At 45.6% G+C, this 24,853-nt stretch overlaps 1 protein-coding gene across 12 annotated transcripts in view; it reads left to right on the top strand.

Annotated features, from left to right (window-relative positions):
• BCAS3 (BCAS3 microtubule associated cell migration factor) overlaps nt 1-24,853 on the top strand; it is a 451,567-nt gene that overhangs the window by 57,937 nt on the left and 368,777 nt on the right. For all 12 annotated transcript variants that reach the window (XM_083587575.1, XM_083587565.1, XM_083587567.1 and 9 more), the window contains 4 exons: nt 130-206; nt 13,306-13,382; nt 15,308-15,391; nt 23,165-23,335. In XM_083587575.1, coding sequence (XP_083443701.1) covers nt 130-206; nt 13,306-13,382; nt 15,308-15,391; nt 23,165-23,335 — 409 coding nt within the window. The remainder of the gene's footprint in view (nt 1-129; nt 207-13,305; nt 13,383-15,307; nt 15,392-23,164; nt 23,336-24,853) is intronic.

Raw genomic sequence — 24,853 nt, 5'->3', positions numbered from 1 at the left:
TGTGTATTATTATTGTTATTATTGTTATTATACCTTATAGAAACCAGAATGTCTAAATCCTACCATTTCAGTTTTTAGTATCTTGATATTTCAAGTATTCTCCATTGTTGTTTTGTTTTTTGCTCCCAGGATCCTTGTTGTCGTCTTACAGGAGAAAATTGCTGCTTTTGACAGCTGTACCTTCACCAAAAAGTTCTTTGTCACAAGTAAGCATCCTGTTGAGCTCTGTTTCCCCTCCTCTTCTTCCTGAATGGTTGTGGTTGAATCAAACCCAACTTGATCAGACTTGTTACCTGGCTTAGGTGATCTCCTTAAAAACAGAGTACTGCTTGCATGGTGGCCAAATCTGGGAGCTATTGTTGATCTGTTGGGGACCCAGTACTTGTAAAACCAAGGGGCATGACAAGGGGATTTGTCCTGCACAAGCCCCTTTGAAAGGTATAAAATGGAGGTGACACCCCCCCATGATGCTGGACTCAAATTCCCATCGGCCTCAGGTACATGAAGGGCCACAGGTTCATCATTCCTGGTAGGAGAGTTTTGCGAGAGTGGTGTGCTCTTACACAGTGCCAATCCATCCCCATTGGATTATTCCTGTTTGCTTTTTCTGGCTCCCAACCTGTTGACAATCCTCATCCCACTGCTGTAGGAATTAAAACGTGTGTTCAAAGTGTTGCTCCCAGATTTCTTCTGGTTTGAAATGGTTTTCTAATGGGATAATAGTTGCTTATTCAATGGGACGTGTGCAAAAGGGATGCCATTAAGGAAGTGCACAATCTCTCCCCTAGTATTTCAGACCACTTATGATAGTCCTCAAGCAAACTCATATGGGGCTAGAGATACCTTTTTCAAGGTTTGTCAAACATGGATGTTTAGAGAATGTTTGCTTCCATATAATGGAATCTGACGATACAGAAATGACACCTTTTTACAGGTAAGCTTGGTTACCCCCGGCAGCAGGAACTTACTGGCGATGACCCTTTGAATTGCTCTGATCAGAAATACACCAGCGTTACTTAGTTGGGACTTCTGTTAACTTGCCTTGGTTGTAGATGGTTGGGAGTTGCTATTTCAGATTGTTTCCTGTTTTATACTGACTTGGCATTATTGGTCTATTTTTGTTTTTAAAAGCATTTTCTACTGCAAGGCGAAAAGGTTGTTCCAGGGCACACTGTTTTTTAAAATATTATTTATTAGTTCAATAAATTTCTGTTCCACTCTTCATCATAAATAACCCCAGGGCAGTTTACACATATAGAATGTATTACTAAAATTATAAAACATGATATAACAGTTGTGGGGAACCTTTGGCCCACCAGATGTGGCCGAACTACAACTTCCATCATTCCTGGCCATTGACCATGCTTGCTGGTGCTGATGGGAGTTGTAGTTCAGCAGCATCTGGAGGGCAAGAGGTTCCCCTGCATGGGCTATATAGCAAATGAAGAGCAGTACAAAAATCCATACCAAGCAACAGCAGAAAGCAGTTATATTTGACAAGGATTCATCAACTACCTTCAAGTGCCTTGGGGAAGAAAGATGTTTTCAACTGGTGGAGGAAGCTATACAATGTACACGCTTATCATATTTCTAATGGGAGGGAATTCTATACCTGGTGTGCCACCACAGTTAATGCATGATTTACCCCAGAAATGCTGGCAGGATCCCTAGAAGGGTCTCTTTTGCAGATTTTAGGGCCTAGCCAGATTGATATAGGGAGAGACACTTCTCTGAGTACTTAGGTGCAAAGTTGTTCAGTTTTTTTTATATAACAACAGCCTGAGTAGAGCTCAGTCACATGCATATGACAAGTGCAACTCTTGTAAAACTGACGTTATATGGTTGCAAAAAGTATGTGCCAGCTTCCTTGAACTGTCTTCAAGGATAGCCCACCCACCCCCCAGCTTATTACAGCAGTAAAAATAGAAGGTTATTAGAGAATGAGTTATTATGGCCAGACCATCTCGGTCTAGGAATGGCTATAGCTGGCAAACCATAGGTGGAGAAAAACGTAATGCATATCACAGATGCCACATGTACTGGATCTAGTACAGGCATAGGCAAACTCAGCCCTCCAGATGTTTTTGGGACTACAACTTCCATCATCCCTAGCTAACAGGACCAGTGGTCAGGGATGATGGGAGTTGTGGTCCCAAAACACCTGGAGGGCTGAGTTTGCCTATGCCTGATCTAGTAGTTCCCCCTCCCCAACTACAGAACTGCTCCTTTAAGGGGAGGTCATCCCTGTTAGGAGCAGATCATCTTCCTGCATCCTGGGCATGTGAACTGCACTTCCTCACGATTCCATCTCAGTTGGTTGACTCTCATGCAGCCCATTACTGCCTCCAGTCCAGCAGCAGCAGCAGCAGCAGCAGCAGCAGCAGCAGCAGCAGGAGCACGGCCTTCCCTCATTCTGCTGACAAGGAGAAATAGAGCTGGTTGTCATCCACACATTGATGACAGTATGCTCCAAATCCCTGGATGACCTCACCCAGTGGATGATAAAGAGCATGGGGAATAAGATGAAACCGTGGCAGACTCCACTGCACAGGTGTCAGGTGGTTGAGAACTATTGTGTCATCAGAGGGGCTGCAGCATCCCTTGTTGCTTCTAAATCCATCAGAGCAGGAATCTGCAGTGCTGATTTCCCCACCACCTCTACCCCCAGCTGCAGTGACATCATTCTGAAGCAGAAAGCAATGACACATTGGGATTCTTTGATGCTGCCCACACCACAACTGATGGTTGAAACCCCCCTCCCAACAATATTTATTTTAGTGCAGACTGTAATAGCCTTGTAAACAAGCCTACACATGTTCTAAGCCTGTAGATTTTTTACTAGCCTGCTAAGGGGTTAGTGGCCTACAACTCTGGGCTGACCGTGGAATAGGATAAGGCCCCCTCTTCTGCAGTCAGCATAGAAATGCAAGCAATTAGTCTCTAAGCAGACTAGTAAAATAATTTGTATTCTGCCAAGGGGGCTGTCAGAAGGACAAATGGATTGCTGTGTCCAGAGTTGGCCCACCCATGAGGCAAGGTGAGGTGACTGCCTTGGGTGGCAGGATCCACAAGAGCAGCAGATCCACTCTCCAAGGAATGTATTGTCTGCTGCAGTACTCCCCTTGGAGGCCAGATCTGCTTCCTCCTTGATAGCTCTCCCGCAATGCTGCCTCTAGACAAATAGGAGGCACCACTGGTCTCCTCCCACCCCTAAGGAAAAAATGGCAAGGGCTGTGCTTTGGGGTCTCCTGGGTTCTGCAACCTCCTTCAACCGTTGGATAAGGATGACTTGATTCCACGCCTGTGTTCCCAGTTTCACTCCCCGCTTCTTTGCTTGCCGATGAGAGGCAACATTTTGTGGGTTCGCCTCAGGTGCCAAAACGTCTTGGGCTGGCCCTAGCTCTGTCCACCCTTAGCCAGCTTGCTGCATTTCTATGCTCCATTTCCAGACAGCACAGAAATCAAGCGGACTGGTTGGGGAGACAGAAATCAGCCCTGCTCACTTGCCTGCCTGGAATTCTGTGTCACCTATGATGTTCACATGAGTTGGTTCTAGAGATGGGGGAGAAATTAGATTCAGCTGCCATTTATAGGTGAGGTTCCCAGATTTGCAGTTTCTGAAGCAATCCACAAACTGAAGCAACAACCATATTTTGAAGTCCACACTTCTCTGAATTTTGTTGTGCTGTTCTCACGCCAAGTAATGAGTTCAAAAATAAATATGCTAGGGGAAAGTGTGAGTAGAAATGCATGTATTAGGGGAAATGTTGATGGGTTTTCATGAGGACTTAAAAAAACCCAATAACCTCATGTTGAAATGTGCAGAACCGATGATTGGAAAAGTGATAAATTGGAATGGACAGATTTGCCTGTCCCTAGCTGGTTCTGTATCAACTAGACTGAAGCGTACCTCCAGTTCTTAATGCGGAAAAGAACGACTGTGCACCAAGTTTGAGGAGGGTGCACTGCTTCTTTTATTTATGCTTTGAGCCTCCTTGAGGACACCACTGGAAAAGTAGGCTACATGTTTGTAAATAAATAAATTGGTGCATGAATTAGAATCCACATTTGCATGTCCCTGTCTTGTTCTGTGGGGAGACAACGGCATCTGAAGAAGGAGAGGAACTGAGGTCCACCCTGACAGAAGTCCCAACTTTAGTTTGTGTAAGCAGAAATCTGTCTTTTGCCCCAGATGTTAAATGTAAACTTTTCTGACCTTTTCAAGAGGATGAACTAGGCTAGCCTTAATGTATATTTGTTTGCTTATCATGGTCCCCTCTCTGCATGCTGGAACCCAAGCTTACTTTAGAAGTAGGTTTGGTTGTCCTTAAAAGGAAAGATATAGCTAAATAAGCTTAGAATTTAATGGCAGGAGGGGGGGTGGAAATGCCTTGAATTTACTTAGTCTTTGCATTACATCGTTTTGCTCTTTGTGTGTGTGTTTAAAGCTTAAAGCAGCTTCCCTTTCTTCAAAGGGGGGAAAAACAGCATTTGTGGAGTAATCTGAAAGTTACCAATAGGTGTCAGTTTCTCCCCACATCATGGCCTTGAGATAACCGAGGGATCCGCTTTCCTGTTTGCTGAAGCCAAAGCAGCGGGGAAACTAGCCTTGATTTCAAGGCATTACATGGTTCTTCCATGGCTGCTAATAACATTTTCTGAATTAAAGTGTGAAATCAGATCTGTATGGGGTACTTCCTTTCCTGCCCCCTCAGATTTTGTGGGGAAATAAAATCCCTTCCTGATTTTATTGCCTTACTTTCTTAGTCTTTTCCTCCACCCCATGCCCCAAAGTAAGTTGTACATAATCAGATCTCTAAAAACTTCTGAACAGCGTAGAGTTTGAAAGGCCATCTATCTAGCCTTTAGGCATGGAGGCCCACCCACCCATTTGCTAACTCACACCCCTGCCCCCTGGCAACACGATGGCTATATTTTACATCCAGTTTCGGAGGCAGTGCGCTGCCGAATTCCAGTTGCGGAGATTGCAAACAAGAGGGTGCGGATGTGTTGATCTGTCAATTTCGGTTTCTCTCAGGTTTTTTGCCCCCCATTTCCCCAATCTTAACGTCAGCTTGCCATATTTTGGCATCAGGTTGTAGTATAGCTCAGTCGGCAAAGAGCAGGAGGCTCTTAACCTCAGGGCCATGGATTTGAGCCCCATGTTGGGCAAAAGATTCCTGCATTGCAGGAAGTTGGATTAGGCGATCCTCATAGCTCCTTCCAACTATGATTCTATTGTTTTCTCATGAAAATCCACCAGCATTTTAACTACTCACTTCTTCAAATGCAGTCGTACCTTGGTTGTCGAACGCCTTGGTACTCGTACATTTCGGCTCCCGAACGATCGAAACCCAGAAGTGAGTGTTCCGGTTTTCGAACATTTTTTTGGAACCTGAACCTCCGATGGGGGGTTCCGCGGCTTCTAATTGGCTGCAGGAGCTTCCTGCAACGAATCAGAAGCCGTGCTTTGGTTTCCGAATGTTTTGGAAGTCGAACAGACTTCCAGAACGGATTCCATTCAACTTCCAAGGTACGACTGTACACTCATTTTCTGTTTGCAGATTTGCCTCACGTGCAGACATTTGCCAAGCAACATCCCTAATGTAATTCCTTTTATAAAATGTTATTTTCAACAGTAGATGCCAGCGTATGCACTCTTCCCCATAATCTAGCTCAGTGTTGTCTACACTGACTGGTAGCGGCTCTCCAGGGTTTCAGGCAGGGGTCTGCCTCGCAGCCCTACCTGGAGATGCCGGGGATGGAACCTGGGACCATCTGCATGCAAGGCAGATGCTCTACCAATGAGCTACAGGCAGTGTGTGTCTGTGTGTGCAAGTAGAACTTCCTGAACCTTTAGAAAGGAAAACTCTAGGGTGGGGGGTAACTGTAGCAAACTTGGATATGGGTGCCTCAAATTATAACCAGTTTGTGACCAACTCTCCTTCAAAAGTTTCAGATTTCAGCATTAAACTTCCAGGTTTTAAAAACTTTTTAAAAATGACATATATGCTTATGGTCTGAGCTGGAGGTTCCCCCCTTAAAACTTTCCTAAACCTGTTTTAAAAAAACAACAACCCTGAGAGATTGATTTTTGTAGTCTGTGTTCAAGGGGACCGATAGATGCTGACAGTTTGATGTGGTGGCAACGTGGTGCAGTCACTAAGAATTGCTGTTGTTTGACCCGAAGAGCGGATTTCTGAAGTCTCCCACTTGCTTTAGCTATGGATTTCCACCTTTGGGGTGGGGTGGAGAATAGAAGGGGCTCTATCCGTACGAGATGCTGAGCTGCAGTCTTGGCACACATCCAAACATTGACAAGGCTGTGGTACCACATCAAGCAACACTAGCTCAGTGCTAGAACAGCTGTGTTGTGTGCAGAAAGCCCCTGGTTCAATCCTTGGCATCTTCCAGTGGAGGTGGCAGAGAGATTTCTTGTCTGAAACCCTGGAGAGCCGCTGCCAGTCAGTGTAGACAACACTGAGCTAGATGGACCAGTGGTCTGACTTGGTATAAGGCAGCTTTGTACATTCCTTTGCTGGAGATGTTCCTACCCGGAGAAGTCAGGAACTGAATATTTTCCATGCAAAGTATTCCATCTGCCACTGAGCGCTGGCCTTCCTTCTCAAAAACTTCAAGTCCTCGTGGTTCTGAATGAATGATTAATTAAAAGAGGGACATAGGCAGCTGAATAAAGGATAAAATAAAAGAGGAACACAGAGTCAGACCATTGGTCCACCTAACACAGGACTCTGGGGTTTCAAGCATTCCCAGCCCTACCAGGAGATGGCTAGATATCAAATGTGGGACCTTCTGCATGCAAAGCATATGTTCTGCCCTTAAGGGGGTGTGTTACTAGATGGGGTGGCCACCTGATGAGACTTGATCCCGTGGCTTTAAGGCAAGAAGTCAATTGCCTTAACCCTCTCTGACTGCCTGTTGTTAATTTATGGTGCTCTTTGCCTATTCTTCCTCTGCCGCTTAATGGTCCTCTGAAGAACATCCCATTTCCCCCGCGGTGATTGGGATGGCTGGAGGAAGTGAGGAAGAGGCACAGGGACACATTTATCAAAAGTAAATAAACGGCTGTTTGGTGCATCAGTTTCCTGCTATGACAGCACCGGCACTTCTGCCAACTACTCATCCTAGAAGGGGGCAGAGGGTGGCTCTTCTCCCCTCGGAAGAGACCAGGCGATTGGGACATGGTGATACGGCAGCAGTGGCTCTGTGTCCAACAGCCAGTGCCGGCCTCACTTTCCCCCGACTCTTGTCAACCTCCCGTTGATGATGTGCTCTTAGTCTCCGGGGAGGAAGACGATGTCTGAAGCCATTATCTGGCACCAAGTTTCTATTGACGCGATACATCTGAGTCCCCAAAGAGGCTCTTTTCTTAGAGAATTTAGTCAGTCTGCTTACTGTGTTCTATATTTTTTTTTAAAAAAACATGATGATTCTGCTCTTGATATGTCAAGATTGTGCAGTCCCATGGTTTATTAATGCAAGAATGGTGCCGGACTTTTGTGTGTGGGCGGTAGCAAGACCCCGCAGTGAGTCGCCCCCTCAAATGTCCTACAACAAAGATGTCTCAAGAATTCATGCTGCTCACACTGAGAACCACTGTTTTGAATTCAACACCTTACCTTGAATTGTGCCTGTTGCCATCATGGAAGCCTAGGGAGCTGTCCTGTGCCTAACTAGCTCAGTATTGCCTCCTCTGACTGGCAGCAGGTCTCCCAGGGGGCATTCCTAGCTCTACCTGAAGAGGCCAGGGATTGAAGCTGGGACTTAAGCGTGCAAAGCAAATGCCCCACCACTGAGCTACTGTCTGTGCCCTAAAAACAAAGTAAGAGTCTAGTCCTCATGGCTTTAAATATAGGGCTGACTTAAGAACATTTTGTTGTTGTTGTTTAGTCGTTAGGCATGTCCGACTCTTCGTGACCCCCTGGACCAGAGCACGCCAGGCACTCCTGTCTTCCACTGCCTCCCGCAGTTTGGTCAAACTCATGCTGGTAGCTTCGAGAACACTGTCCAACCATCTCGTCCTCTGTCGTCCCCTTCTCCTTGTGACCTCCATCTTTCCCAACATCAGGGCCTTTTCCAGGGAGTCTTCTCTTCTCATGAGGTGGCCAAAATATTGGAGCCTCAGCTTCAGGATCTGTCCTTCCAGTGAGCACTCAGGGCTGATTTCCTTCAGAATGGATAGGTTTGATCTTCTTGCAGTCCATGGGACTCTCAAGAGTCTCCTCCAGCACCAGAATTCAAAAGCATCAATTCTTCGGCGATCAGCCTTCTTTATGGTCCAGCTCTCACTTCCATACATCACTACTGGGAAAACCATAGCTTTTACTATACGGACCTTTGTCGGCAAGGTGATGTCTCCTTGACATTAGAACATTAGAAGCTGCCTTATAAAGAGTCGCACCCATGGTCCATCTAGCTCAGTATTCTCTACATGGATTGGCAGCAACTCTCCAGGGTTTCAGATTGAGAGCCCTCCCAGCCTTACGTGGAGATGCTGGGGATTGAACCTGAGACCTTGTACGAGGAAAGCAGACACTCTGCCACTGAGCTGCAACCCTTCTCTGTAAACCCCCAAGGCTCAGGTATAGCATGCTCTTTTATGTAGCCAGCATCCTTCAGTAGCTGAGCAGTTGCATGTGAACACTGTTTTTTTGGATGCCTCCCTGAAAGGAAGACAGAGCACTTCTGCTGGCTGGCCTGCTCGGAATTAAAAACCTTACCAGAGACGGAATAGCTTGCCTTTTAAAGTTTGGCCCATCTTGCAGGGGTGAATGTTGTTGCAGCTTCCCGGTGCAGCTGTCTTTGATTAGGAAACCACTTTAAACTCCACTTGCCCTGTTCGTTTTGAGTTTTGAAAGGCTTTGTCACAGGCAGCCAGGCGGTTGGAGGATGTCTACACGCTGAGCGCGCCCTGTCTGCTTCTAACACGGTTTTCTAGACATGGAAACACTCCTTGGCAAAAAAAAAAAGACACACAATAAACTTTCCCCCTGAATTAAGGTTGGAGGTGCTCCTGCACCTGGAAAGGTTTGCTTCTAGAAAGCATGAGGGTAAGAATTGGCTGTCGCCAGGGTAGTGCAATACACACACACACATCTCAGGGGTTGCCTTTGGCTGGTCATCAGACCAAAGCCCGTGGCGCTTACGTAAGGCCAGAGCTCCTGCCTGAAGCACAGCAGGACCAGGCCTGACTCCAGCATGATCCTAGAACTGTAGAATTGAAAGGGATCCCAGGGGTCATTTAGTCCAACCCCCTGCAACTCAGGAATAAGCATCTGGTTGCATCCATAACGTATGTTTAAAGCGCATTCTTTCCCACCCCATACACCTCAAGGAAACATAGGAACTGTAGTTTGTTAAGGGTGCTTGGAAGTGTAGCTCTGGAGGTAAACTCCCAGGATTCTTTGGGAGGTAGGTGTAAATATGCCTTAAATGTATGGTGTCTGACCAGTGGACCTGTAACAAAAAGTTACAGTGCATCCTTCCATCATAGCAGGAGTCGTCCTGTTCAGGGTTGCTTTCAGTGATACCCTTCTCCAGGTTACACCATCCTGCTCCTCTCCTTCCTGACAGTTCCGTAGCTGTTGCATGTGCTTAGTCCTCTTTGAGCCATTTTGCTGTTGTTTGCCACCTTAGACTTTATTTTTTATTTTTTTAAGTACTCTTGCAGACTTTGGGGCTCCCCTGAAGGGGATTCTCAAACAGATCTCTCTCTGCTCCGCTTCCTTTATGATGTGTCTAGCCTCTTAGATAAGTGGTGAGGAGCGTAGGAGCCGACCCCTAGGGGCCAAGGTTGCTTTGGCTCTCCAATAAAATATTTGAGGGGGCCAGCCCCCCACAAAGTTTAGAGGAATTCCCATTCAAATGGGGTGTGTGTGTGTGTGTGTGTGTGCGCGCGCGCCATATCATGTGATTGTGCAGGGCAGGGTTCACCTGGGCGCCGCCAATATTTTACTAAAATTGGCACCCCTGGTGAGAACTCTCAGACTTGGGAGCTGATTGTGATGTTCCGGGCCTCTCCGTCTGTACCCCAAGACTCCCTCTACACCATCGCCCTCCTAAGCCACAGCCATCTGGCTTGCTGCACAGTAGCTTGCTAGAGTAAGAGTTGCAGCTATTGCCCAGCTCACCTCTGGCCCTGCTCACCACTGGCATGTGGCCCCAGGGAATGTGCTCACAAGGGGAAGTGGCCCTCTGGCTGAAAAAGGGTTCCCCACCCCTGCTTAGGGAGAAGAGGAGTTATAAGAGGCTGAAAAGGAAGAAGACAGGGGCTTGCTCTAATGCACCACCCCCAAAGACAATGTTATGGGGGGTGGGGGAGAATGCTACTGGGGTAGTGGTGGTCTAAGGCACAAGAAAGTCCCTGGCCAATAGTCCCTGGTGTCTCCAGCCCCAAGGATCCCAATTGGCAGGGCTGAGAAAGACTGTCTGCCTGAGACCCTGATGAGCCAAGTAGATAATCCTGGGGCTAGATGAGGGTGGCTGGGTGTTCAGGAGAATGTTTGGATGAAGTCTCTTAGACTTTGGCTTCGTCTGGTTCTCATAATGCCCTTGCCAAAACTGCACCAGGAATTAAGGGTCTCCTCTTGGCAGGGTCCGGGTTGGAGGCCTTGGGGAGGAGGTCAAGGGCAGATCTAAACAAGAGGAAGTCTTCAGAACAATGGAAGATGCGACGGCTCTGGGAGAGTGGTGGCATTTCTATACAGCTTTTCATCTCCAAGGGGATTCTGTAAACACATTTGCAAGCTATATTACTTCATAGTCTTTATAAACAAGTTTAATTTATCCCTTTCTTTTTGGAGGAACAAACAAAATATTAGTTGAAAGGATTCGGCAATTTGTTTTTTTCTGTCTCCTGGGAATAAACAGTGTCATGCAACAAAAGCGTCCCCTCCTATCCTTTATTTACCCTGTTCCTGTTCTACACCTCTGTTTGTCTTGATCTGTTCCCATTTTGGTTGGATTATCTGGCTGATGCAGGGTGGTGGCGCCTTATGGGGAGAGCATAAAGACCTTTGATCTTGAACATGTTGATGTGCCTCTGTGTGCATAGTTCTTTCTTTCTTTCTCTTTCTTCTTAATGTTCATGTGATTTGATTAACTATAGTAGTTTGGCGGAGTTTATTAGTAGTTCTGTGGGCGCACCCGACATCTTAAGGGGCCGCAGCTCGGTGGCAGAGCACATGCTTTGCAGCCAGACAGTTCATAGAAGCTGCTTGCCTTCACCCATGCTCAGTCTACTGAGCTCCTGCAGCTTGGTGGTGGGGCACAGGTCTCATTTTCAGCCTCCAGTGAAAAGGATCTCAAATTAGCACCATTAGGAATGACGTCTCCCTGAGGCCACAGAATGCTGGACTGAATAGTCCAGTGCACCTTAGCTCAGCACAAGTCATGATCCTAAGAGCATGAGTATGACATCAGAATAGCCCTGCTGCATGGGCGTAGCCAGGATTTATTTTAGGAGGGCAGGCATTATGTTGGGGGCAGAACCAAGTATTTAGAGACATACATACTCCCGTGGAGGCAGAACCTGGCCATTGTGGCTAGGAGATAGTTCAGTAACTAGTCCAGCATTCTGTCTTCAGCAACCAGCCAGATGCCTCTGGGAGCTTTCAAGTCATGTGTGAGGGTGATGCATTCTGCTATTGCTTGTGCCTCCTCCAGCATTTGGTGTAGGCTGCCTCTGCATACACATGTTCCTCGCAATTTCATGACTAATAACCATATAGTGATACATTATCCACAGATTGTATTCAACCAAGTGTTAACCCAGAGTAGACCTATTGAAATTAATGGACCTAACCTTGTCCTGTTCCTTAAATTCATGCCTTCAAACACCCAATTCTCAGATGTTGAAGTTAGCTCTCAATTCTCAGATGTTGAAGTTAACCCCACCCCCCAGATGTAGACATAATGCTAACCATGGTTTGCTACAAAAGGTGGTTCCTTTGTGATAGGAGAGGGGGTTAGAAGTCTTCTGGGTGCTCTTGCTCTCTTGACCATGGTTGGGAGATCAAGAAGTGTTGAGTACCCACTGAGCTGGGAAGAGGCAGACAATTATTTTTATTTCTTTTGAAAAAGAGAAACCAGCCCACTGACATGTTCATTAGAAGGGATGGAAGAGAACAGTCTACTGAAAAGGCTTTTTCAAGAAACCCAAAACCAATCTAAGTGGGACAAGATGAAGAGAATGATAGATGTCATTGGCATATATTTTAAAAGCCATATAAAATGGATATGGCAAGAAGGGAATTGTATAAAAGTATCTCTCCCCTCTTCCCCTTGTTCTGTTTGGGGTAAAGGGGGTATAAGTCACTTTAACAGTGTATCAGCTTTCCTTGCCTATTGAGAGGATGGGTCAAATGTCCCTTTAAGCTTATGCGGGGCCAATGTAATGATATATAGGACAGTCCAAACTGGAGACAGTCTGTGGCTTCAGACCTCCTTGAAGCAAATCAGTGCTCCCCCCACCTCCCCAAATGTACAAATCTGAAAGGCTTTATGATGAGGACTGCTATTCCTCTGAGCAAGTAAAGCAGGCTAAATGACCCACCATTTTTTTAAACAGCCTTGATAGCCTACTGGGAAGCTTGATGGGAAGTTACTCAGAGGGTCTGGAGCAGAACTGATCCCAATGCTTTGACAAGCCTTGAAGTTGTGAAAGCTTGAATACTGGGTAGGGGTCGTACATGGAAAAAGAGAAGGCTGTGTCCAGTATTAGTTATACTCAGAGTAGACCCGTTGAAAGTAATGGGCATGACTAACTTAGGCAAATTAATTTCAGCTGGGTCTCCTCTGAGTAAAACTTAGTTGGATGCAGCCCATCACCTTGCGCCATTCCGTTCATGGGACAGAATAACATAATTCGTGTTGATCAGGTTGCATGAATTATACCAAATCCTGGAGTCCAGTGACTGCCATGTTTAACTACAGCAAGAATGGGAAACTTTTTTTTCTGCCTGAAGGCCGCATTTCCTTCTGGGTAACCTTCCAAGGGCTTCATGCACAGGATTGGGCAGGGCCAGAAACAGAAGCACTAGCTGGGGCTGTTGGGAACTGGAGTCTAGCAATAGCTATGGTGCAGGCACAGGTTCCTCATTCTTGAACTAATGCAGCATCCTTTATAATGGGAAACTTTGTGGCTATACCTTCATTTAAGCTCAAGTTTTCCAGTGGAAAAAGGAAACTGAGATAAACACCCATGCAGCTTCTGGTTTCCCCTGTATTTTGTTGTTCATAAGAAAGTCTGTTCCAGTATTCTCAGTGTTCCTTTCCCCCCAACAGGCTGCTATCCTTGCCCAGGGCCAAACATGAACCCCATAGCTCTAGGAAGCCGGTGGCTGGCTTATGCAGAAAATAAGGTAAGAACTCAAATGCTTAAAGGTACATTTAGGTACATTTACTAAAGTTCTGCAGTTGCAGGAACGTTGGCAAGGATGTTAAGCCTCCTAGTGGTTCCCTTGCTATCATAATTATGATTTATTATGATATCGGCGTGCGTGGTGCTTTGTGACCTAAGGAGCTTACAGTCTACATTTCCACGGCGAGGAAGTCAAGCGATGGAAAGATGGGGAGAGAGGGGGAAAGGTAACAGGATGAAGATGCGTGTGCTTTTGTTTCCGTTGGATATGGTGCCAAATGCCTTCTAGGGTTGCTATACATCCAGAATTTCCCAGAAATACTGTAGGACATGCAGTAGGAAGCAGTGTCCGGGTGGAAATCTGCAAAATGCCTGGGAAAATCCAGATGTATGGCAGCCCATGTCGGCAGTGTCGTTTTTGCCAATTTTCCTTAGAAAAAGTTCAAAAATGTCATTTCTTTGCAATTTTGAAGCTCAAGAACTTTGGGTAAAGTTTTAAAAAGCTCACTTTTCACTTTTTGAAATGTGGCAACCCTCGCCTTCACAGAATAAATGCAAGGAGAACATACATGGAAAAACCCACCCATCCCTGGCCTGCCATAAAATAATAGGCATTTTGCTAGTGACAAATAATTATAGAGGCATGTCTCTTCATGGTTGTAAGGAAGCTCCTTATAATTAGGTGATACAAACAGGAGATAAAAGTGGGATCTGCAACAAAATGCTGCAGCGTGGCAGAGTGCTCCTGTTCAGGTTTCCAGCTGCTTCATTCCATTCTCTCCTCCCCCTTTCCATTCTAGCCCTCCTCCAGCAATCAGCCATGACTCCATGGCTGCTGTGCACTCTCAGTCCTCATTGGGCTGTTTTAGAAGGATTTATTCCCTCTTCCGCCAATATTTCCTTGGGATTCCTGCTGGTGCTTTCCTCTTGTATGTGGACGGAGCCATTTTGGCTATGTAAGGACCTGCGCGAGCTCAGTGCAAATGAGTCAATGCTTCAACCCAACTTGCTTCTCCCCAATCCCCTCTTAAATCAAAATATCTTTTTAGCTATATATAGGGCACCCGGAGGTGCAAGAGGTGCGGTGCACCCGGGCACTGAATTCTAGTGGGCGCCAAATGTATACATACTGTAGTATACCAGTCCCTCTTGATCGGTGGCAGTGAAAGGCAATGTAGCGGAAGTCCCCACCTCCCTCCTCTGTCGCTCTGTTACTCTGTAGCATCAAATATTCCCGACGAGTCAGGAAACAAAAGCAGGTTTTTCCCCCTGCGTTGTTGTTACAGGTGAGTGACTCCCCCTAAAAAAGTTTGAGTTCACCCCCCCTAAAAAAAGGTCAAACAACTTTCCCCCTCCAAAAAAAGCTCATGGGCGCTGGGCAGATCTTTGCACCCCGGCAGCACATATGCTAAAGATGGCTCCGTGTCTAAATATATTAGTGAGCCATGGTGCTTTTTCACAAGCTTACCCTTTCTAAAGCTCAATAATATCTATATATTTCAGAATACACGGCACCCTTCTGTCCTTGGCATGCCAACGGCTTCAAGTTGTCATGGACCTGAGTCTCACTTTTAGGCTCTCAGATTTATGTTGTGGGAGGGCTGCCAGCTTTGTATCTTTTCCCTCTCACCAATTTCCCCATTCTAAAGTTTGTGTGTCTGTGTGTGCACACAATACACACACATATAAAAGGCAGAGTACCTGACAGTCTGGGTGGCACCCAAAAGATTATTTCAAAAGGGGGAGAGAGAGGAATAAAATGTTAACAGTTTCTTGAGGTTTGGGGGCTTCTTTGTTTTTGTGCGATCTGTATGAAAAGAGGAGTCCAGGGAAGGATCCTACGCCCGCAAGAGGCATCTAAACGTGTCAGAATTGACTTTGCAGTTGACTAGGAGTGACACTGGCGCTCTCCCTCTTTCTTCTCAGCTGATCCGGTGCCATCAGTCTCGGGGTGGGGCCTGCGGAGACAACATCCAGTCGTACACTGCCACAGTCATCAGTGCAGCCAAAGTGAGTATGTCAGCAGCCACTGGGGTTGGGCTCGTGTCGTCGTTTTTCATTTTAATTGATGGATTTGAAACTTTTTTTCTTTAAGCGCAGATCAGGTTTTCAGAATGGTGCATAGGATAAAACAAATATACAAGAGCAACAGTCCACTCCGCCCTGAAAACAGATTCTGAAACTTCTTTTAAAAATACTGAAACTTGCTATAGCCCTAGAGTGAGGAACATCAGGCCAAAGGTGGCCCCCAGGACCTTTCTGTCTGGCCCTTGGATGTCTCTCCAGGACATACCCCTCACTGATCCTTCTTCACACCCTCCTTGAGTTTTTTTGCCTGGCTGGAGAGTGTCCTTGAACTCTGATAATAACTTATCTCAAAGGCTTGTTTGGGGGGTAACATGAGGTCATCCCCTACCTGCCAACCTGATCACCCATGAAGTTCATTGGGTAAAGCATGTCTCAGCCTGTAATCACACAGGGTTCTTGTGGGGATGAAATGGGGAGAGGGAGTCATGTAAGCCACTCTGAGCTCCTTGGAGGAGGGGTGGGATATAGTAATGAACAAGTATAAATAAAGAAGTGTAAATGTTGACAGAGTATATAAGAGTTTTTACTTACATAAGGACTAGCAACTTGGTTTAAAGAATACGAAATCTGTCTACTCCGATTGCTGCACCCTAGTGCTGTGAAATATGTGCATTCCTATGTACATTCTGTTTTCACTAACAACAAAAACAAAATTGCAGTGTTGGTCAGCAAATGCTTGGCTCTTGCAGGCTCTACTGATTATAACTTGCCAGCTTCTCACTTTGCGAGAGAAAACATGGTGGTTTTGAAGAAGAGGGATCAGAAAGGGAGTTTTCAATTGGAGAGGCCTGGCTGACCTCAACAAAACAACAACTCCAGAGAAACCCACAAAGGGAGGCAGAGGTCATGCAATTTCCTTAGGAAAAACAAATAAAACCTTAAAAAGGAAAAGAAATGTGTGTCCCATAATGATGACTGCCAATGCCAATGGAGCCACGGATAAATGGGGAGAAAAATCACAGGTTTTGTATTGCTCAGGGCAAATGTCGACCTCCCTTCCTATGAGTTGTGGGTGGGGATATTGTGTTGAACTTGTGCAGTCTGTCAAGTTCTTCACTATTACTGGGAAGGAAAAGCAGTATCCTTTTTCCCTTTCTTAATTTTATGAGCAGCATCACACTGTCATATATACTTGGATATTCTTTAAAACAACAACAAAACTATTCATTTTTAGACTGCCTCTTGCATGTTTAAATAAGGGTGCCTTAGCTGCCATCCAGGGAAGCAGGAACAGATGGATCAGCTGGGTATTAGGAACATAGGAAGCTGCCTTATTCTGAATCACACCATTGGACCATCTAGCTCAGCATTGCCCACACTGACTGGCAGCAGCAGCCCTCCAGGGTTTCAGACAAGGGGCATCTCCCAATCCTACCTGCAGATGCTGACGACTGAACCTGGGACCTTCTGCATGCAGAACAGATGCTCTACCACTGAGTATACCCCCCCCCTTTTTGGTAGCCTAGCTTTATTTTCCCATTCCTCTTCCTTTCCTCCATAGCCTATGATGAGAGTATTCAGGGGAGGGGAGGATTCAGCTTCTAGGCTGGGAGGCGCTCAGAATCCTCAAAGTGCTTCCGGAGGCTGTTACCCTTTACCCTTCCCTGAGTTCTAGCAGAATAGGAATTGTAAAAGCATATTCTCATTTTGTCCCAGTTTCTGGGGAAAGCCAGTAGTTCAAAAGATTCCTCACTACTTCTGACTAGGGACGGAGGAGAAATTCAATTCAGTTCGCATTTAAAGGCAAAGTTCACCTAATTCTCACTTACCAAAACCATACATGAAACGAACCACAGCCATCTTTTGAAATTGGCACTTCTGTGAATTTTGCAATGCCGTCCCGCAGCCAAACAATGTGTCCAAAAATGCAAATACTGGGGTGATATAAAAAATGCATACATTAGAGAAATCAGCATACCAAAATGCATTACATTAGGGGGAGTTGCTTTGCAGAAATGTGTATATTAGGAAAAACTGCCTAAAAAAATGATGTTAGGAGAAATTTGCACAAAGGTGTTGATGAATTTTCATGCACAATGTTTTTTGTTTCTTTAATGCAAACTGATTTGGAAGTGTGGAAAACTGAACATAATATTTGTAAAAAATGAAATCTACAGGTTCAGCCACCCCAACTGCCAGTTCTGGTGGCTCATGGTGGAGGGGAGATTGAAACCAAGAACTTAGTGTTAGCCACTTCTCAAAGCCAGCTGTCATGCCATAATGCCACAACATGGCATCACATTAATGGGAAACCAGACATTTAAAAATATATATAAATAAAATCTGTTGGTTTTTTAAAAATGCAGACAGTGGTGTTATGTTATCAGCATTTTTAACAGAAGTCCTTTTACGTTTATTTCCCTTGACGACGTGACAGGCTAAAAGAAGGATGTTCTTCTGAATGTCAAACAGCAAATCTACACACCCAGGTTTCCGTGTCACTCAATAACATCTGTAGTCACTTCTTTCTTTGTGTCTTTTAAATCCCAAGCTGGCAGAAATGATTTGACACTCCCCACCCTCAAACACCCTTCCCCAACAAAAACACCCGGGCATCTGCTTTCTCTCGTTACTTGATAACTCCTTAATGAATACTAACAGCTTATGTGAGAGCCTGGCCATTAGCACTAATGGATCAGGAGGACAGCTGATATGGCATGGGAAAGGTTAAAGATTACCAAAGGGGGGAGAAAATCAGCCGTCCCTGCTAGAGCCTATGCACCATTCCTGCAACAAGTTCAAAATATCACAATACTTTAAAATATTACAATTCATAAAATACATGGGTGACATCCAATGCAAGTTAGCTTTTGCCAACCTGCTGGCCACGTAGGAACGTAAGAAAAGCCTTTCTGGACCGAGCCAAGGGCCCATCTAATCCACCAACCTCTTCTCATAGTGGCCAAATGATTCCTGTGTGAAGCCCAGAGGCGGGATCAAAGTGGGACAGTGCCCTCCCTACTTGTACCCATTTTGTCTGGATCAAAACTTAGCACTTCTGCACTCTGATGCAACCCCACTGAAAGGCTCGCTGTGTGAGCATGTGTGAACAAAAGAAGCGCATGCTGGGTCAAGACACTGGCCCATCTAACGCAGCATCCTGTTCTCACAGTGGCCTAGCTGATGCCTACAGGGAGCCTGAAGGCAGCAACAGCAACTCTCCCCACTTGCGATTCTGAGCAACTGTTTTTCAGAGGCATTTCTTCTCCAGTACTGGAAGTGGAACATAGGCAGTAGGACTAGTAGTCATGGCTAGCCTTGTTCCCCGTGAGTTTGGGTTATCCCCTTTTGAAGCTATTGCTTCATTTATTTGTTTATTTCAGGATTTCCCGAAGTTGGAAAGCTGTTTTTGGACTACAATTCCCATCATCCCTTACCGCTGGTCTTGCTAGCGAGAGATGATGGGAGTTGTAGTCCAAAAACAGCTTGAGACCCAAGTTTGGGGAACCCTGGTTTATTTATTCATTTATTAAAGTATTTACATTCTGTCCACTCACATAAAATGTCAAGGCAGTTGGCAATGTAAGATACTGCAGAGCAATACCAAATAACTGCAGGAGTGAGTGGCTCATCTAGAAAAGAAAACCGAACAACTGAAGAGGCCTGTGGGCATAGAAAAGTCCTTAGGATACGTCTGAAGGTTAACAGCAAGGATGCCTGCAGTATCTCTGATGGAAGAGTGTTCCACAGCATGAGATCAGCCACATGAAATGCTGACTTCTAGTGGAGTCCCGTCAGGCTTCTGTGGCACGAGGGACAACTAGGAGCATTGCACAAGGGCTCCCTGACTAACCCAGGATAGAAGGGCTCAGGGAGTCCTTAAGGTTTCCTGGACTCAAGCTACTCAGGGGTCATATATTTAATTGATTAATCATAGTTCATTTATATACTCAGTTTTCCACAAATACCTTATGCTTAAAGTAGCTCACAGAAAACAGTTGGTTTAAAGATAATAATAGCAGAGCAGCCACAATACAGGCATCCCCCCACTTACGCACAATCAACTTCTCTCCGTTTCTCATTTTTCCATTTTTCAGTTCTCCACATTCCACATCAGTTTGTGAATTATTATTTTTTAATTCTCATGAAAATTCATCAGCTTTTTCATGCAAATTTCTCCTAATATACACATTTTGTATGCAAATTTGCCCAATATTAATATTTCTGCAAAGCAATTTCCACTAATATAATGCATTTCATATGTTATATTCCTGTTATATGCATTTTTTTTTTTTGCATGTGACTTTGCAGAAGAACTGCATTACAGAATTTGGAGTAGAGCAGGTTTTGAAGGATGCCTTTTTCTGCTTGCATAATGTTTCGGAAGGTGCAAATTTTGTAGGTTCTCCTTTAAACTCATGTTGAATCACCTTTCTCCCCTGTGTGTATAGGGGAGCGTTCAGCTGTGCTTGACACATTCCTGAGCTGTAGTGACCTTGCTTGCCAGATCGGGGCGTTGTTGCTAATTCTTGAGTCTCCCCTGAGAAGCCACAGTGACCCTGTTTGCCAGATGTGGGAACAGACAGCAGCTCCTGACCAGGCCGCCACCACGGCAAGGGGTGGCCTTTTGTTGCTTCCTCTAGTAGTGCCTATTGAAACAAAGCATATGATCCAATGTCACCACGCTCCATATTTCCTTGCCTTTTGCAAACAACACCTTGTGAAACATGATGGCGAATCTCTTTGCATTATGGTGCTATGTCACATGCTTTAAGTTACTAGATGTTACTGGAGGAAGATAAGAAAAGAAGACACAAAGCTGCTGTTCTTGGTCCAAAAAGCCTCCTTTTAATTCCAGTCTATGGTTGTACTGAATGCATTTGAAACTAGGGTGGGGGGGGAAAGGATTGAGTTGTAATGTTCTTGTACGCCCTGCGGTGTGCTTGTATGCCTCCAGTAACAAGGCATCTTACGTCTGCATAAATAAATTAAATGAAGCTCTCTCTCTAACCTGCTCTTTGATTATATCATATCTCTCTCTCTATGTAAAATTTACTGTGCGTTTATAATGCAGTTCCTTTCCTGCTGCCTGGAGTATTGCATCTGCTCGTAATTACAGACGTTTGTTTAATCGCTTGTGGATTATAAAACAGTAGTGATTAATGTCTTGTCGAAAACGGTAGTGTATGTGTGTGTAGGAAAGGGATCTCCCCCCCCCTTCCCTAGAAGAACCTTGAAGAATAATGCGGTACAAGTGTTCCTTTTTAGGCCCCTTTTATCAGAGATCAGTGCTGGGGAACCTGCGGCCCTCCAGATCGTGTTGAACTACATATTCCATCATCTCCGAACACTGGCTGTTCCGACTCAAGCTGATGGGAGTTGGAATCCAGAAACATCTGGAGAGCTACAGGTTTCCCACGCCCGAATTTAATGGTTAAATAAATCTGGGAGCTAAAAGGGTGGAGCCAATAAACTGGTTCTTCTCACTCAGTCCAATGCTTTTATTCATGTACTTACCTTAAAGGGAACGGAGGAAATAATTGGGCACTAGAGGCGAATGGGCAGACTAGGAGTGGGTGGGAGCTCTTGTCCTCCAGATGTTTCCAGACAGCATCTCCCATCATCCCTAGCCATTGGCCATGCTGACTGGGGCTAATGAGAACTCCAACTTCTGGAGGGCCACAGGTTCCCCCGCTCTGTTTGAGATAATAGAGCCCCCTTTATCCTATGGGTTCAGCTTATTATGGGACTGGGTGTTGTGAAAATATCCTCCCCTCTAGAGATGGTACTCATGTCTTAGGCAACGAAGGGCAGCTGAGTGATAGTGTGAAGTCTCAGCAAGAAGATCCTGACTGATGGATCAGGCAAAAGTTCCATCTAGTCCAGCATCCTGTTCTCACAGTGGCCAACCAGATGCCCCAATGAGAAGCCTACATGTAGCACTTGAGCGCAGCATCGCTCTCCTTACCTACGATTCCCAGCAGCTTGTATGAATTCTCAGTCCAGGCCTTGTACAAAAGCAGCTTGGTTCTAACACCATGCTACCAGAGGCTGCGGGGATTTCTAGGGTTGCTACCCTTAGAAAGCTGATCGCGTCAATAGGCCTACTGAGGCAGTGCATATTGCATCAGGTTGCTTGGAGTGTATGTGTGTGTTTTCCAAGAAATTGTTGGCATGCCAGTTGTTTAAGGATTTTATTCCTTCCCATTTGTTGGGGGAGCTTTAAAAGGTTGGAGGTGGGGGTGAGGGATAAGACACCAAGACACACAAATGACAGGATATGTCTATTGCTAAAAGACTTTAAAAACCTAAAGACTTTTCCCTTGATGAAGCCTGGCTGGCTCCGACTTTTTCTTCTTCTTTTTTTAAAAAAGTGGTAGCATCTCCATTAGCATTAATAGGGTAAGTACATCAACTGAGGCATCTCAGAGGTTAATCGGGCTTCCTGGCTGGATCGGTGCCGTCGATACACAGTGGCGCCTGGTTCTGTTGGCCCCTTCAGAGGTTTTCCTGACAACACACTAACAGAGTCTTGTGTGTAAGTCATTTCCCCATGAATAATTCAAGCCAAATGCTCGGCTACTAATTGATGAACACTAATGTGTTTTCTAATCACTGCAGTTTGAGTTTTTAGCACTAAACAAAGCAGTTGCAATTGATTTGTGGCTTGTCCTCCAGTCCGTCATCTGAACTGATTCCCCCCTCAGTACTCCCCCCCTCCCTGCACACCACAACCATTTGGAATTTGAATGAGGAGCTTCATTTTGTCATTTCACATATGAGTTTTTCCTTTTCTCTGGTCTCATTTCTGCATCTCCCAGAGGCCCTTTAGCTTATAAGAACTTAACATAAGAAGACTGTAAGAGGAGGCTGCAGGATCAGGCCAAAGGCTCTTGGTAGTGGGAACTTAGGAGTACATCAATTGAACAGATGTGATATGCTGAGATAGAAGGACATCAGAAGAGCCCTTCTGGATCTAGTCCAGTGTCCTGTTCTCAGCAGTGGCCAATCAGATGCCTAGGGGGGAAGCCCAAATGCAGAACATGAGTGCAGCAGCAGACCTCCCCACTTGTGATTCCCAGCAGCTGGTGTTCAGAGGCCTCCTGCCTGTGACAGTGGACAGAGAACATAGCCATTGTGGCAAGTGTCCATGGGTGTCCATAGCCATTGAGGGAAAGTGTCCTTTCCCTCCATCACAACATCTTGTGAGAGCAAATTCCATATTTCACAGTGGCGCTCCGACTCAGAAGTAAGTCCTATTGAATTCAGTTCTTCCCACTCCCAGGTATGCATTCTGCAGCAGCTACAGCTTCCAGACTGGCTTTTCAATTACGTTGACGCTGCTGCTTATTTATAATCTGCTCTTCAGTCTTGGTAATAAAATCACAGTAAAATTATACAGGCTATCTTCAAAGGAAAGCCTGTGCAGAGTGTGTTGCAGCAGCCCAGCCAGGGAGGAACTGCAGTAGCTAGGTTCTGTCTCATCAGGGGAAAAGATGGTGTGTGTGTGTATAGGTATATATATAAAGAGAGATCGTGTGCACTAAATAATAGGTTCTGTGAATATGTATACATTTTCTAGTGTTATTATTCCTTCTTACTTTGGTGCAGCTTTTTAAAGGAAATGCAGTGTGTGAAGGGTTTCACCTTCATTCACAAGTAGCTGTTGCTGTAACTTGCTTACAAGGGGCAAAACAAGTGCTGCGGTTAAAATGAGTTTTGCGTTAACTGTACTTTTTATTTCATTTTAAATAGACCATAAAAACCGGGCTCACCATGGTTGGGAAAGTCGTGACCCAGCTGACAGGCACTCTGCCATCAGGAGCGACAGAAGAAGAAATCTTAGCTCACAGCAATACCCGACGCAGTCCCTTGGTTCCCGGGATCGTCACGGTTATCGATACTGAGACGGTTGGAGAAGGCCAGGTAAGAACATGTTCATATGAGCAAAACAAAATAAAATCATGAGTCTAAAAACTTTCACTGTTGGAACTTTTCCTCTTTAGCATATGGGTCTGGTGCCTTTTTTGGTGCAGAGGTTCACTGCCCTTCCCAATCTGCCACCTAAAGCAAAGGTGTGGCTAAAGGGCAGGCTGAGGAGCCTCTGGGAGCATCTCCCCTCTGCTCCACCTCCCAGGCTTTCCCAGGGCACAGCCTGAAAACCGCTGCGCACAGAAGACTGGACAAGATGGAGTGGTTGCTATGTGCTCCAGCTGATCACTGCATTCTGCAGGTGATGGCCTCCTGCAAGTACCATCTTACCAGGAGGCCCGTTCTGCACCATATTTGTAGCAGGCCTCTAGCATGGTGGCACCTACTCTTCGGAGCGCTTTCCCGTCTTTCTGGCACCTCCTTGAACACCTTCCCCGTCTAACAATGTGCCTTTTAAGTAGAGAGCTTTCCCAGCCTACCTCTGTGTTGGAATGGTTTTTAGATTTTATTGTTTGTGCGTTTGGTGCCCTGGGCTTCTTTGTAGGAAGGGTGGGATATAAATGTAATAAATCAGTCCTCATCACCAGTAATATGGGGCTGTCACTGAAAAACAGCAGCTGCAAGTTGAGGTTCCTGGAACGCTTAGGTAGGTGCACCTTTGTTATGATGCTTGTGATGTCATCAAGTTGCACTGGTTCTTTCTCACCACATTGTTGACTGCTGCCAGCAGGACAAAGACATAACACTGGCAAGTCATGATGGAGGAACAGTGGAAGACTTGACACAAGATGGCTGTTTGCTGTGGCAACCCTGTGATAACTGTTGTGTCTAGTTCCACCCTGAACCCTCAGCTTATTTGATGATTTTTGTAACAACTGATGCAAAATATAGCCCTGTTTTGTTTTGAGTTCCCCCCTGTTTTCCAACCTACCTGCCTCACACCCACAGGGGCTAAGATTATTTGTGGGTGGAATGGATTTATTGAACGGGAACTGCTAATTGGGAATGAATGAAAGCCAGCTCTCATGCAGCTGAAGAGGACTCAGCTAAGTGACATTTTTGACAGTGCCAAGTGTGAAGTGTCGCTCCGCATCTTTCTTGTAATTGCCTGACACTGATGTTGATTGGGGGTGACCACTTGTGTGATGTGGGTACGGCCTGATTGCAATGATGAATCCGTAATGGAGTGGGACCACCCGAGGGCCCAAAGCAACTGCTAAGAGAGAGAGAGAGAGAGAGAGAGAGAGAGAGAGGTTGAGATTGTGTTGCTTCTTAGAGGGCCTCATTGGCAGGCTTTAACTATTGCAATACTGAGTAAGAAGAGTCATAAGGAGTAACTTGCCAGTGATCCTGAATGTTTGCACTAACCCCCAACATTTCCCAGTTGATAGTAGGTAAACAGCACTGTGCTAGCAGTGCTTCTATCAATGGCATCTAGCCACAATGGCTGTGGTCTCCCTCCATCATTCGAGACCAAGATTCCTCTGAATACCAGTTGCTGGAAACTGCAGG

This window comes from Podarcis filfolensis, assembly GCF_964270895.1.
Source record: "Podarcis filfolensis genome assembly, chromosome: 15".
Taxonomy (NCBI): Eukaryota; Metazoa; Chordata; class Lepidosauria; order Squamata; family Lacertidae; genus Podarcis; species Podarcis filfolensis.
This window is presented reverse-complemented; position numbering and strand designations above follow the sequence as displayed.